We start from the raw sequence: 13,552 nt of genomic DNA on the forward strand, positions 1-13,552 counted from the left end.
TTCTGTATCCCTTGGGTAAATTCCTAGCAGTGCTATTGCTGGGTCATAAGGGAGTTCTATTGTTAGTTTCCTGAGGAACCTCCACACTGTTTTCCAGAGGGGCTGTACCAGTTTACATTCCCACCAACAGTGTAGGAGGGTGAAGGGCAACTTTTTTTATTTACTTGCTGTAAAATACCTGAATCAGTATTGTGATACTACCTGATATACTACCTATTGATTTAAAGCACTCATTCTTGGTTTTTCCAAAAGTTAGATATACTCCTCTGCAAACTGACTTACAGTATGTACACTACTAATACCATCTTGAATTGCCTTGCAAGAGATCTATTTTCCATTCTCTTCTAGTACTCTCATCAGCAGATGGACACAGTACACTAAAATCATCCAATACCAGTCCTGGTGTTGAAAGTATCTTATGATCTATGTTAGACCCTAGATCTCCACCTACCTCAATAATGGGCCTCTACACTTAGAAAGACATCAACTTAGCAAAACATGGAACTTTAAATACACACTTTCAAAATTAAACCTCCTTTATGAAGTGTCGCTTATAAGAGTGACAATGAAAAAATTTTCTAACTTCAAAATGAATAATAGTTACCCTTTCTGGAACCCTACGTAATGTCTCCCTGTACCTAACATCCATTTCACTTCTTAGCTCATCTCAGTCCTTGGATGAGTGATGCACATTCACTGATTCTCATTCCTATCCCCTCCTAACCTCCTTCAGTCTCTAAAATAAAGTTTTTATTCCCAACTCATTAATAAACTGCTTTCTAAAGGTTATAATTGCCCTCTCCTACTCATATCCAGCAAATGTTTCTTAATCCATCTTGTATCTGATTCTCTTATAACTTGCTCGTCCATAAAGCACTGGCCTATTTTCTTCCCCAAACCTTCCTTCTCCTCTGGCATCAAAACTGCTTTCTTTGGTCCCATCTATGAATGGTGTCTAAGACCATTTCTCCCACAGATTTCTCCCATGTTTGACTTATTTATACAACCCTTGCCATGACTAAGTCTCAGTCTCATTTTAACTTGAATGATTTCAAACTTCTTTTGGCTTCATGTCTTGTGATGATAAGTCTGAAAATTAGGGATATGTCTATTACTCATTGGTCATTCAACAACTTATCAATTTCAGGTACCTTTTAGGGACTGTGGGTTCTCAAAGAGATGAAAATACAGGTTTGCCAGGCACCTGGGTGGTTCAGTCAGTTGAACGTCTCACTCTTGATCTTGGCTCAGGTCATGATTTCACAATTTGTGAGTTTGAGCCCCACATCAGGCTCTGCACTGACAGTGTGGAGCCTGCTTGGGATTCTTTCTCTGCCTCTCCCTCTGCCCTGCTCACTTTCTATCTCTCTCTCTGTGTCAAAATAAAGAAATAAACATTAAAAAAAAAAAAAAAGAAAACAGAGGTTTGCTTCTCAGAAAACTCAGTGTGAAAATAACCAGAGATGTTCAAATTAAGAAAATGTAAAAAAACACAAGCAATGTGATAACTGACATTGCACCTCAGAAGGTAACATAAATGAAATTATTAACAAATAAATGTGAGCAACTCTTAGGGGTGGAGGTAAGGAATGTCTGATATACAGAAAGGTTTTTTTAATACAGAAATATGTTATGCTTTTCTTATCCAAGTATCCACAATGAAGTTTCCCCTTTTAATGAGCTCTCCAGTCAGGAGGTAAAACTGGTCCCTCCTGATCACAGTACAAGGCAGATGGTATACGCCGAGATAAAACACAGAAATTAAGTTAGAAAGAGCTAAAGCACCACATAGGCAGAGATGAAAACAAGAAAACAGTCCCTATAACAGCAACTCTGTAGGCAGCCAGAGGTAGGAAGGCATAGAAGGGAAAGAAGAGTCTCCTTCCAGATACTGGAGTAAAGATTCTGTACTCAAGGAAACACTCAGCTGGGACACTGGTAGTCACCTCCTGAAGTGGGATCTTGCCCACTTACAACCCACTCCAGCTCGTCCCATCCCTGCCTTCAGTGACATCACATGAAGCGGCCACTTGAGAAATCAGCCCCAGTGAAAGCATCTGCACCACAGAAAGTGGCAAATGCTATAAATCAGAGCCTGTGCCCACCCTACCCCCCAAAAAATCTTTTTGCCAACACATCCCTGAACATTGTCCAAACTCAGAGTAAAAACATAAAGGTGTAGACCCACCTTCAGCATAGTCAAGCGTGAGGCACCCAGGGCCAAGTGGGAAACTCAGCACGAGAAGAGAAATGGAAACAACAGCGACAGTGCTTACAGCCATATCTGCCGACCAGCCTCTCCTCCCTCCTGAACACCCTGCATACAGGTCGGAACTTCCATCTGAAGCATCTCCCATGGGCACACATCTTCTAAAGAGTGTTTGCTGGGGCGCCTGGGTGGCTCAGTCGGTTAAGCATCTGACTTTGGCTCAGGTCATGATCTCACGGTCTGTGGGTTCGAGCCCCGCATCGGGCTCCGTGCTGACAGCTCAGAGCCTGGAGCCTGCTTTGGATTCTGTGTGTGTCTCTCTTTGCCCCTCCCCCACTTGTGCTTTGTCTCTCTTCCCCTATTATTTTTTAATAAACATTAAAAACAATAAAGAGTGTTTGCTATTTGGCTATATATTCTAGTTTATTTAATTTATTTATTTAATTGCTTCTTGTACCTCTGTCTGGGATCATCGACTCCAGTGAGGGCTCTCCTGGAGGACAGGCTGTTGCTTTCGCTCAGCACCACAGCAAGTGTGTGTATGTAGAGCAAGCACATATTTCTGAATCTCCCCACCATACTTCTAAGCAAACCCCCATGCCAGTCACATGGGATGCAGTCAGTACATTCCTGACCACCCAGCAGATGGAAATTTTTTCCTTTTCAAATACAAAGGGTCATGCGGAAAAAACATAGAACAGATACCTACTAATTTAAACCGATTACTTCTCTCAAACAGAGCCCCCAGCTATTCTTTTAAAGAATTTAAATAGAAGGAAAGCGTTGCTAGGTAGAATCTGACATGATTAAAGGCTGGAGAAAAATCCATCAATACAGGAGACACCCACAGTAGCAATACAGTACCATGTGTTTATGTAACATTTGCTTTGGGGCACAGATATTTTTTATACAAGTACTTGAGCTTGTCCCACAGCTTTTAAATATTGTTCTGGCGGGGCGCCTGGGTGGCTCAGTTGGTTGAGTGTCTTTTGATTTTGGCTCAGATAATGATCCCGGGTCCTGGGATTGAGCCCTGTATCAGGCCCTGCACTGAGCGTGGAGTGTGGCTGGGATTCTCTCTCTCTCTCTCTCTACCTCCACCCCCCCTGACATACTCACTCTCTCTCTCTCTCAAATAATAATAATAATAATAATAAAAACATATACTGTTCTGGTTATTATGTAAAAGACACTTGCCAAAAAAGTTACGCCTTTGTCTTCTTGATAAAGCATTAAGAGCAGAGTAAATAACTATTCTGGGGCAAAAAGACAAATCTATCCAAATCTGACAGTCCCCTCAGCTTTATATTTCTGTGTTAACAAAAGGAGCTGAATAAGTTAACAAGTAGTTAACATTCAGAGGAGCAGTGACTCAGATTCTCATTCTGGAGATGGAGAAAGGACTAGATTTATCACGTGCAGTCAAACCGCACACATAAGCCTTCTGTAGAAATTCACAAAGGAGATTTTTGAATGAGAAGAAAAGGTATTTTGATACCTCTGGGCCTGAATATATCACAAATACCTAAATGATTTTTTTTTCCTCTGCCTTCTTCATTTTTGTCTTATGACAGAGACCTCTCAGCTCAAATGCACACTTTCTGCTCTCTCAACTGGGTAACTATTAATTTGGTTAGAATTGCTAGAGATAAGCCTCTGGGATTGTTACATCTGTGAGAACCAGATGACACTGAGCAAACATTACTTCCACTTTTGAGAGTTATTTATAGCTGCATGTCTTTTAAAAACACCTTGAAGTCTAATTCGTTAATTCATTTTTGTTATCAAGTTTAAGAAATGTTTAATTATTTCTGTTTTCTTTGGTATTATCATGTGCAGATTGTTGAATTTAAGAAATGGTTTTATGTACCTGTTGAGATAGTCACATGAAGTTTACATAGTATTCTTATTTAATTTCTTCTTTTCCATTTAGTTTTCTTTAATATTTTGAATGAAGCTTTAAATATTTTTCATAAAGGTATTGCATACATTAAAAAAAAAACAAAAACAACAACAAAAAAACCACCTTGAAGTCAATAAGTTAGAACCATAAATAAGCAGCCAATCTACACATGGTTTTGATTTGAAATATTTCCAGTTTATATCCAAATTATGCAGAAGAAGAGATTTACACATGCAATAAGGCAGGGCAATTTTACAAGGAGCTAAGTGATCAGAGGGGAGCGTCACAGGACATAATGTGGGCACAGTCATCAAGGACCTGATTACAGATGATGACGATAAGGCCTAAGGATGCTGAGAAGGGCTTTTTCCCCCCCTGTAGTATAATACAAATATGACGTGCACATAGCTGTCTATTCATTTTCACCACTGTGTAGCTTGGCATTGGGATTGTTGACTCTGATGGCCAGCTGGGCTGCACTTTGCACAATGGCTCTGCGGTTCTGGAAGGAGACAATGTAAGCAATCTCTGCATGGTAAGATTTGGGGTCCACCAACAGCTCTTCAGGCTCCGTGACATTGTGGACCAGGAGCTTCTGGAAGCCACTGGGCAGCATGTGCTTTGTTTTCTTGCTGTTCCCATAATCAATGCTGGGCATCAAAATTTGGCCCTTGAATCTTCTGTGTACCATGTAGTCAATGCCTCTGGGTTTCCACCAGTTGTGCTGGATTTTGATGTATTGGTCTGACTCAGGCTGGATGAACTTCTCGGTCCTCTTTGTCACAATCTTGCGCTTTACCAGAGGTCTCAGGGCTGCTATGCTGCCGAATAGGGGACGGCCACCACCCTCGCAGGCAGTGCGGAAGAAGAGCGGGGAGCGCCACTGTGATTAGGTGATTAGGGGAGAGCCATGATATGAATGCCATTCTTAGATTCTGCTGGCTACTGTAGGGAGAGGAGCTGGTGGTGGCACAGACTGACAACAGAGTGTAGTGATCTAATCCAAGATGACATGCTGGATTATACGTTGGAAGTGGAAGTACTGATAATTTGGAGCATATTTTGAAGGTGAAACTGTCAGGATTTCCTAGTAAGGATGCAGTTGGATATAGTCATCCCAAGCTGACAACCGCTGATCTAGAAAGCTTCCTGAACCTCAGTATTTGTTGAATAAATGAATGAAGAACATAACAGAAGTGTAAGAAATGGTATCTGTAGATCAATTCCACGTGGTAGTGAAGGATAATGACAGTATACACAGCAAGGTTCTGTATTACTCAGCCCTACATTCAGGTATTTCCAGAGAATAGAAGTAACTGCTCAGAGAGATTCTTGCACAAGGAGAGATTCTTATCCACTCTCAGGGAGAAGAGCAACCCACAGCAGAACAGGGATCCACATATGCAAGTGTGGCCAGAGGACACTGAAGAGGTATCTGAGCACAGCGCCTCCCCTTCAGACTGCACTTCCGCCCAGCTCCTAGAAGACCAGCTACAAGTAAATAGCTACAGAGGCTAAAAGATGCATTTTTATTTTTTAAGAATTAGAATTTCAGGGGCACCTGAGTGGCTGAGGTGGTTAAGTGTCCAACTCTTGATTTCAGCTCAGGTCATGATCTCACAGTCTGTGGGATTGAGCCCCACATTGGGCTCTGCACTGTCAGTGCAGAGCCTGCTTGAGATTCTCTTTCCCTCTCTCTCTGCCCCTTCCCTGCTCACATGTGTGCATGTACACACTCTCTCTCTAGAAATAAACACTTAAAAAAATTATTAGAATTTCAATATGTTATTAATAGCACAATTTTGCTTTCTATCCATCAGGTAACAGAGTGGACCACAAATAGTTTTTTCCTAAGGGAAAAAACACTAAAGGCATAAGATATTAGCAGTCCTAAACCCACACCAAAGAGGAACCAACTGATAGACCCCAGGTGAAAGCCAAGTCATGTCCATGAACCAGAGCTTCGCCCCCTCACGCCTGACTCCACCCCATTGAGCTGAGAGGAGCTTGAAGGGAGGGGAGCTGTGCAGGGTTAATGCAAAATTTTAAAAAACACATTTGATTACTATTAGTGTGAATTCAAGAACTCTTGGCTCTTGGCCTAGGAAACACTGTGATCGTGGAGATGAAGAAAATGTACACTTGTCCAAAAAGTTCAAGATTTAGTTTCTTCCCCATTCAAACTGTCATTCCAAAGTTGGAGGAAAATGCACCAATGCATATTCAGCTAATTTTGTGTGCATCGGCAGTGATGAAAGCTTCGTGTAGCCCTGAGATGGGAGGAAGTTCAGGAATCTAGAAAAAGAGAGCCCAGGGGCCTGTGTAAATCATGGCGAGGGATGCTTCCAACACTTTACTATGGACATGATTTAGCAGTGATTAAACATAACATACTTACATCAGAGACAGACAAATTTACAAACTTGAGCCAGGATTTACTTACGAAAATTAAAACAGATTGCTGAAGGAAAGTTTCATGACTGTTTGGTCTTAAGATTGCTTGTTCATAGAAATTATGCAAGGCAGGAAATGCTCTGTAAAGCTATTTCTACTTCTGTATTCTGACAATTATTGAGAAATAGAAACATTTGAAGAAAAAAAAACTGCCATGAGCCCTAAGGAGCATGTCTGACCCCAGCGATTGTTTTCAGTTTTCGAAACCTGATCTCAAGATCCCAGGTTTCCCAACTGGAAACTATCAGCATTACATATGTAGAGCTTGGCCTTTATTCTATTGCAAGCTCTCTTAGCTAACATGAGTGGGGTTTCTCTCATTCTCTGTCAGTGTGAAACTGTGCCAGAAAAATATCTCCCATGATTTCACATTACTGTGGGAAACACCATATAGCTGAGCTAATTTATCAGCTGAAATAAATCAAACTAGTTTAACATTTATGACCCTCCACATTTTTAATTATGCCAAAGTTAATTTGCTTTCTGATATCCAAAGAACAAAGATCTTCTGTAGATAGTTAAAATGCAATTAAACTAAACTGATCAGAATTAACATCTGCCATAGTAAATAAACTCAAATAGACGTGGCCTTCAGCAGCCCTCTGTCAAGATTGCTGAGGAGAAGCAACACAATTTCAGACCTGGAAAGAACTTCTGAGGTTATCCAGTCTAACACTGTCATATTAGGACCCAAATAATCTAGGAGTGTGCATAACCCATAGTTTGTGAGTATGCGATGGGATCTGGCCTTTTTTCCTCCTAGAATACCATTCTCCAGTAAACACATAATCATGTGAAGTAGATTTCCATTTCCACTATCAGCATGGGAACGTTTTCTCTTTAGAGCGGCCACTTTGAATGCGGTCAGCAAGTCATGATCTCGTTGGAGGGATCTTGGAGAAGACAGGTTCATGCTTCGAGGAAGAGCACACCGTACAACAATGCTTTAGCATCTAGGACAATGTGGATGGAAACATGCTGAAAAAGATACGGATTAAGACGAAAAGAGGACAAAAGTGGTATTCTTGTGCTTTACCCTCAGTCCAAGGTATGATCTGGATTCTAGAAGATGCTTTCTTTTCTAAACCATCTAGAAGATGGTTTAGAAAACTGGGACAAAAGTAAGACGGGGTGATGGCAGTGATAAATAACAAGAACCACAACAACGATAATGACAGTAATAATTTACCAAGTGCACATTGGTGACAGACACACAATACTGACACATTCTCTGTAACAGCCCGAGCTGTTAAGGTGAGGATGGTCGTGCACGCAGGGAGACGCAGGACTTCACACTGTGCCTGTCATTCGTGGCCCCTGTAGAAATACACCCTGCCTGCTGATCAATGTCTTTTCTTGTGGATACTTTAGTTTTTCAGAGGAAAGCTGAGCTGCCGACAGGGCGCTGTTTTAGACCTAGAACTGACCCACGAGAAAGAGCTGCCGGTAAAGGAGAGGAGGCAGAATGCTGAGGAGAAAGTGCTAGCCTCTGGAAGCACAGAGTAGCTTTGTAAGGAAACCCTAGACTTAGTCATACACTTACCACAAAGCACAAGAAGAGCAGGCTCAGAGGGAGAACTGGCGTGTGCGCGCGTGCACGTGCATGAGAAGAATGGGCTTAGGATCAGAAAATATGAAAGGAAGATGACTAGTAAGAGATGGGAGCCGTTGAAAAATAAAACTGAACTAACAGTAAGGTCATGGAAGTGTCATATAGCCCTAAAAAAACAAAACAAACAAACACCGGGGTGCCTGGGTGGCCCAGTCCTTGGGCGTCTGACTTTGGCTCAGGTATTGATCTCACAGTTTGGGAGTTTGAGCCCCGCATTAGGCTCTGTCTGACAGCTCAAAGCCTGGAGGCTGCTTCAGATTCTGTGCTTCCCTCTCTCTGCCCCTCCCCCATTCATGCTTGCTGTCTCTCAAAAATAAACAAACATTAAAAATTAATTTTAAAAAGACACTAACAGACACCAAATAACTACACACAGAGCCCTGGTGTAATAAAACCTTAAATGATTAAATATAAAGGAGGAGCTGAGAGCATTTCACCGCGGACAAATAAAAGAGCGAGATGAAACACAAAGAGTCACATCTTCAATGTTGAGACTCACAACGAAAGGAGGCTTGTGAAAAATGCTGAGAACAGACGGGCTTCGGAGAAAAATGGGGCTGCAGCTCACAGCAGCATCAGGAACTGACCCTGGCCTACAACAGATTCTGAGTCCACAGATACGTAGAGAGTGAATACATGAGTGAATGCAGTAGGATTAACAGGTAACAGGAAAATAAATTCCTATTTTACTTTTTCCGACAGAGAACAGTGAGCCACCAACACCGTCTCTAAGAGTTTCCAGCCACTCTGAAAATACAAATAGCCACGAACAGACACATCAACCTACGAAGGACTTGAAGCAACATGGAATTACAATAAGCAAAAACAGGTCACAAAAAATAGGAAGTGTGTGTAAGGACTAGAGATGGAAAAATCTTAACCCAATTAAAAAAAAAAAAAAATTCTGAAAAGTAGACTCTGACCAAGCAGACTTGAGTGACCAGCAAAATTCTAGCATTAATCATCAGGCATATGCTTTGAGAACCAGTAGAAAGTACAACAGTGATCACTAACACATGCCAAACTTAGTATTCTCTTTTCTTTGTTAATATTGGAAGACTGACACAAAAAGGGAAAGCCACAAACACAGTAGTGGCCAACGGAAAGTCACAGATGGAAGGAAAGTGGATTCATCGAATAACCACTTCATGCCAAATGCCGTTTCTCCACTTTATGTAAACAGTGATGAGTTAGGCTTCTTCCTATTCAAAATATTTTTTTTCCCCACAAACACTCAGATGCAAACAAAGCTATAAAAGGCAAGCTAATCATATATGTAACAGAAAGCAGAGGACAATTAAAACACGGGATGTCAAACTAAAAACTGAGAACTTGGTAGGCAATAAACACTGGGCAAAACTAATGGAAACATGAATAACTAAGACACAGGGCTGCCGCTGATCTGATTCTACCTTTCTCCAGAGCAATGACAATCTCTATAACTCTGAGAGCCCAGCCAGTGAGTTTTACTTTCCACAAGTTAGTCATTTAGCTGATTCACATTATTAGTGTTTAAAGCAACCCAAAAGCCCCTTGTAAACAGCAGCTCCACATAAAATATTTTTGTGGCATAGAACCCAAAGTCACATAGCTGGTAAATATTGAGTTTGAGGTCTATTGAATAAAAACAAAGTACACAATTTAGATAAAGATTATCCCAATCAAGTAAATTCCATTTTGTAACACTGTATTAATTTAAACTTACTCTTACTTGGAGTGCCTTTTTCTAGTAATTCCTTATCATGGATGGATAACAAAGAAGCACATGAAATGATTATAAAGAATTATAGGGGCACCTAGGTGGCTCAGTTGGTTAAGTATCTGTCCGACTTTGGCTCAAGTCATGATCTCATGGTTCATGAGTTCGAGCCCCATGTCACGCTCTGCGCTAACAGTGTGGAGGCTAATTGGGATTCTCTCTCTGCGCCTCCTCCACTCATTCTCTCTCTCAAAATAAATAAACTTTAAAATAAATAAATAAAAGGGGCACTTGGGTGGCTCAGTCATTTGAGCATCTGAACTTTGACCCAGGTCATGATCTCATGGTTTGTGGGTTCAAGCCCTGCGTTGGGCTCTGTGCTGACGACTCAGAGCCTGGAGCCTGCTTCGGATTCTGTACCTCCCTCTCTCTCTCTGCCCCTCCCTCACTTGTACTCTGTCTCTCTCAAAAATAAATAGACACTAAAAAATTTTTAATAAATAAATTAATTATAAATCGCCTTTGCAAATCACCTCAGATCAAAATGTGTCTGGACTTTGCTTTCCTTTCTTATAAAACAAGGGAGTTGAACCAAGTGATTACCAGATTTAACATACTTCCAAATGTAACTGTAGTTCCATACTTTATGATAGTAAAAATGTCTCGTTAAATTTATATTTAAGTGACAGAGTTTGGGCAGTTCCCCAAACACCAAACACAGAATTTAGCATATGACCAAGCAATTCCACTCCTAGGTATATAACCCTAAGAACTGAAAGTGAGGACACAAAAAGATACTTGTATCCCAATGTTCACTCAGCATTATTCACAAGAGGCAAAAGGTAAAAACAATCCAAGTGTCCTTCAACAGATGAATGGATAAACAAAATGTGTGATATACATACAGTGGAATATTATTCAGCCATAAAAAAGAAATGAAGTTCTGATACACGCCACAATGTTTTGAACCTTCAAAACTTATACTAAGTGAAACAAGCCAGACACAAAAGGAAAAATTGTAGAATTCCACTGAAATGAAAAATCTACAGTAGGCAAATTTACAGAACAGCAAGCAGAGTACAAGTTGGCAAGGGCCAGGGGGTGGGGGTGGGGGTGAAGGGAAATGGGAAGTTATTATTTAATGGTCACAGTCTCTGCTTGGGGTAATAAACAGATGGTAGTGATGATTACACAACTCTGTGTGTGTTCCTAATGCCACTGAACTGTACACCTAAAGTGGATGAAATGCTAAGTTTTATGTTTTATATATACATGTTACCCTAATAAAAAGTTACGGAATTAAAATGCAACTTATAGATGAGGAAGCTTAGACACAGCATATGTGATGCTAGGTCAAGTCTCAGCCGCTCCCAATCTTCACTTTCTTCATCTACTAAGTAGGAATAATAAAATCCATTATCCACTCATGGGCTGTGTAGCAGGAGATCTAGCTGGAACTTGTGAGAAACAATAAATTCCATGTATGAGTAAAAACTATCTGATCAATTTACAATGCATCAAAGCAAAGATATGCAAAACTACCTATTAGACTGGCTCTGAGGCCTCCCCAACATGACTGTAACTAGACTGAATATATTAACACGTATGATGAATAAATTAGCCAATCAGAAGTAGGGCTGAACACTACAAGAACATCAAAAAGTCCCAGTCACAAAGTAAAGTGTGAGGACAACTATCCAAGCTATCCGGGGAAGAGTGAGAGTCCTGCAGTGTTGTCCATGTAGCAAGGCTCTTCCTACTATAAAACGGATGTAGCACTTACGTGTGTACTACTCACTGAAAGATGCCAATCTGAGAAGGCTGCATATTGCATGATTCTAACTATAGGACATTCCAGAAAGGCAAAACTATGGACACAGTAAAAAGATCAGTGGTAGCCTGGAGTTAGTGGGAAGAGAGGAGTATTTGGAGCCTAGACGAATTTTAGGGCAGTGAAATACTGTGTGTGTATGATACTATCATGGCACGTATGTGTCATCAATTTGTCCAAATTCAGGACTGTATGTGTGTACACACACACACACACACACACACACACACACACGATGTGGCCAATTAACTTCAAATTTTCTAATCCCACTAACAACATAATCTTATTCTCTATTTCAATACAGGGATATTTCCTAGAGAATGTGAAGATTATACCATTTTGAGATTAAGAGGAGAACGCTGCCGATGCTTCAGTGTGAAAGGTGCTCCACTTAAATCATTAGTATTTTTATTATCAACGACTGTTGATATTTTGACAAAGGAAGTACTCAAGGAAGTGCTTTACATGTTTTATTTCCTTTAATCCTCATCCCAATGACACGAGAGGGGAACCAACATTATCTGCATTTTGCAGCCAAGGAAATCAAGGTACACAAATTAAGTATCTTGTCCAAGTTCACACAGCTGGGAAGCTGTAGGGCCTGTGTTCCCAGAGAGGCTCTTAGCCACTATTTTTTTTTTAATTTTTTAATGTTTATTTAAGTTTGAGAGAGAAAGAGATTGAGAGAGAGAGAGAGAGAGCATGTGAGGGAGGAGCAGAGAGAGAGGGAGACACAGAATCTGAAGCAGGCTCAAGGCTCTGAGCTGTCAGCACAGAGCCCAACACGGGGCTCGAACCCACAAACCTGAGATCGTGACCTGAGCTGAAGTCAGACACTTAACCGACTGAGCCACCCATGCGCTCTGCCACTATTTTTGAAATATGCTTATATTCATCAGTGAGAGTCAATTCACAGAAAGTTTTAACTCCTAGTACTATTAGAATTTGTCTCATGAATTACAAAAGGACACTTTAGCTAGTAAGTAGTCTGTAAAATATGAACAATGAGGGGCACTTAGGTGGCTCAGTTGGTTAAGCGTCCGACCTCGGCTCTGGTCATGATCTCATGGTTTGTGAGTTCGAGCCCCATGCTGGGCTCTGTGCTGACAGCTCAGAGCCTGGAGGCTGCTTCAGATTCTGTGTCTCCCTCTCTCTCTGCCCCTCCCCCGCTCACGCTGTCTCTCTCTCTCTCAGAAATAAATTTTTTAAAATGTGAACAGAGAGGAACAGGGCCTACCACTGACAGACGGGGCTGCAGGCAGGCAAGGGGGTCAGTGGCATGAGAGAAAAGAGGTGCGTACAGACCAAGGGAATACCATAAATGGGCTGAGCCCTGGTTACTGAGTAAGACTAGTGAGACTGGCAGATCTCATCATTTCAGAAGACTGAAAATGCAACCTAACTTCTTTGACTTTCTCCAGGTAAGAGTCCTTAAATCAGGACTGCCCGGTGTGTGCCTGTCCTGTTCACACCTGCTCTGACAAGAACGTTGCTTAAAGCCTCGCTTCACTGTGCTCCGGGTCCCCGGGTCCCGCCTGTGACTGGCCAATCTTTCTAGAAGTCAGAATTGGACAACACATGCTAAAGAAGGGCATGGCTGAAGCTCAAGTTACGTGGGAAGGGCTACCTCAAGAAACAAGCTAGAGTACACAAGGTGGAGAGTCCCAAATATCACTATGAATAGGAAAATAAAATAACCAAGGTCCCAACAAGAGAGACCAGGGGATACCATTCAAAAAACACTCTCTGAAAGGATAGGCCCTGGAAAGTCAAAGAGTCTTCTTGGATATAGCAGCGCTCATAGAAACAGAGAGCATAACAGGTCTTTAAAACCAACAAGAGCC

The 13,552-nt window shown here is 41.4% G+C and overlaps 2 protein-coding genes across 6 annotated transcripts in view; both read right to left on the reverse strand.

Annotated features, from left to right (window-relative positions):
• Positions 1–13,552, reverse strand: part of RNF144B (ring finger protein 144B) — a 103,115-nt gene that overhangs the window by 16,226 nt on the left and 73,337 nt on the right. The window lies entirely within an intron of this gene.
• LOC120242684 (60S ribosomal protein L32-like) lies at positions 4,275–11,711 on the reverse strand. The gene is made up of 2 exons (XM_039248589.1): positions 11,676–11,711; positions 4,275–4,995 (listed from the first exon to the last, which is right to left on the reverse strand). The coding sequence occupies exons 1-2, from the start codon at positions 11,709–11,711 to the stop codon at positions 4,525–4,527; spliced, it is 507 nt and encodes a 168-aa protein (XP_039104520.1). The 3' UTR covers positions 4,275–4,524.

The sequence above is a fragment of the Hyaena hyaena genome, unplaced genomic scaffold (genome assembly GCF_003009895.1).
Source record: "Hyaena hyaena isolate Hyena2069 unplaced genomic scaffold, ASM300989v1 scaffold_313, whole genome shotgun sequence".
NCBI classification, from domain to species: Eukaryota; Metazoa; Chordata; class Mammalia; order Carnivora; family Hyaenidae; genus Hyaena; species Hyaena hyaena.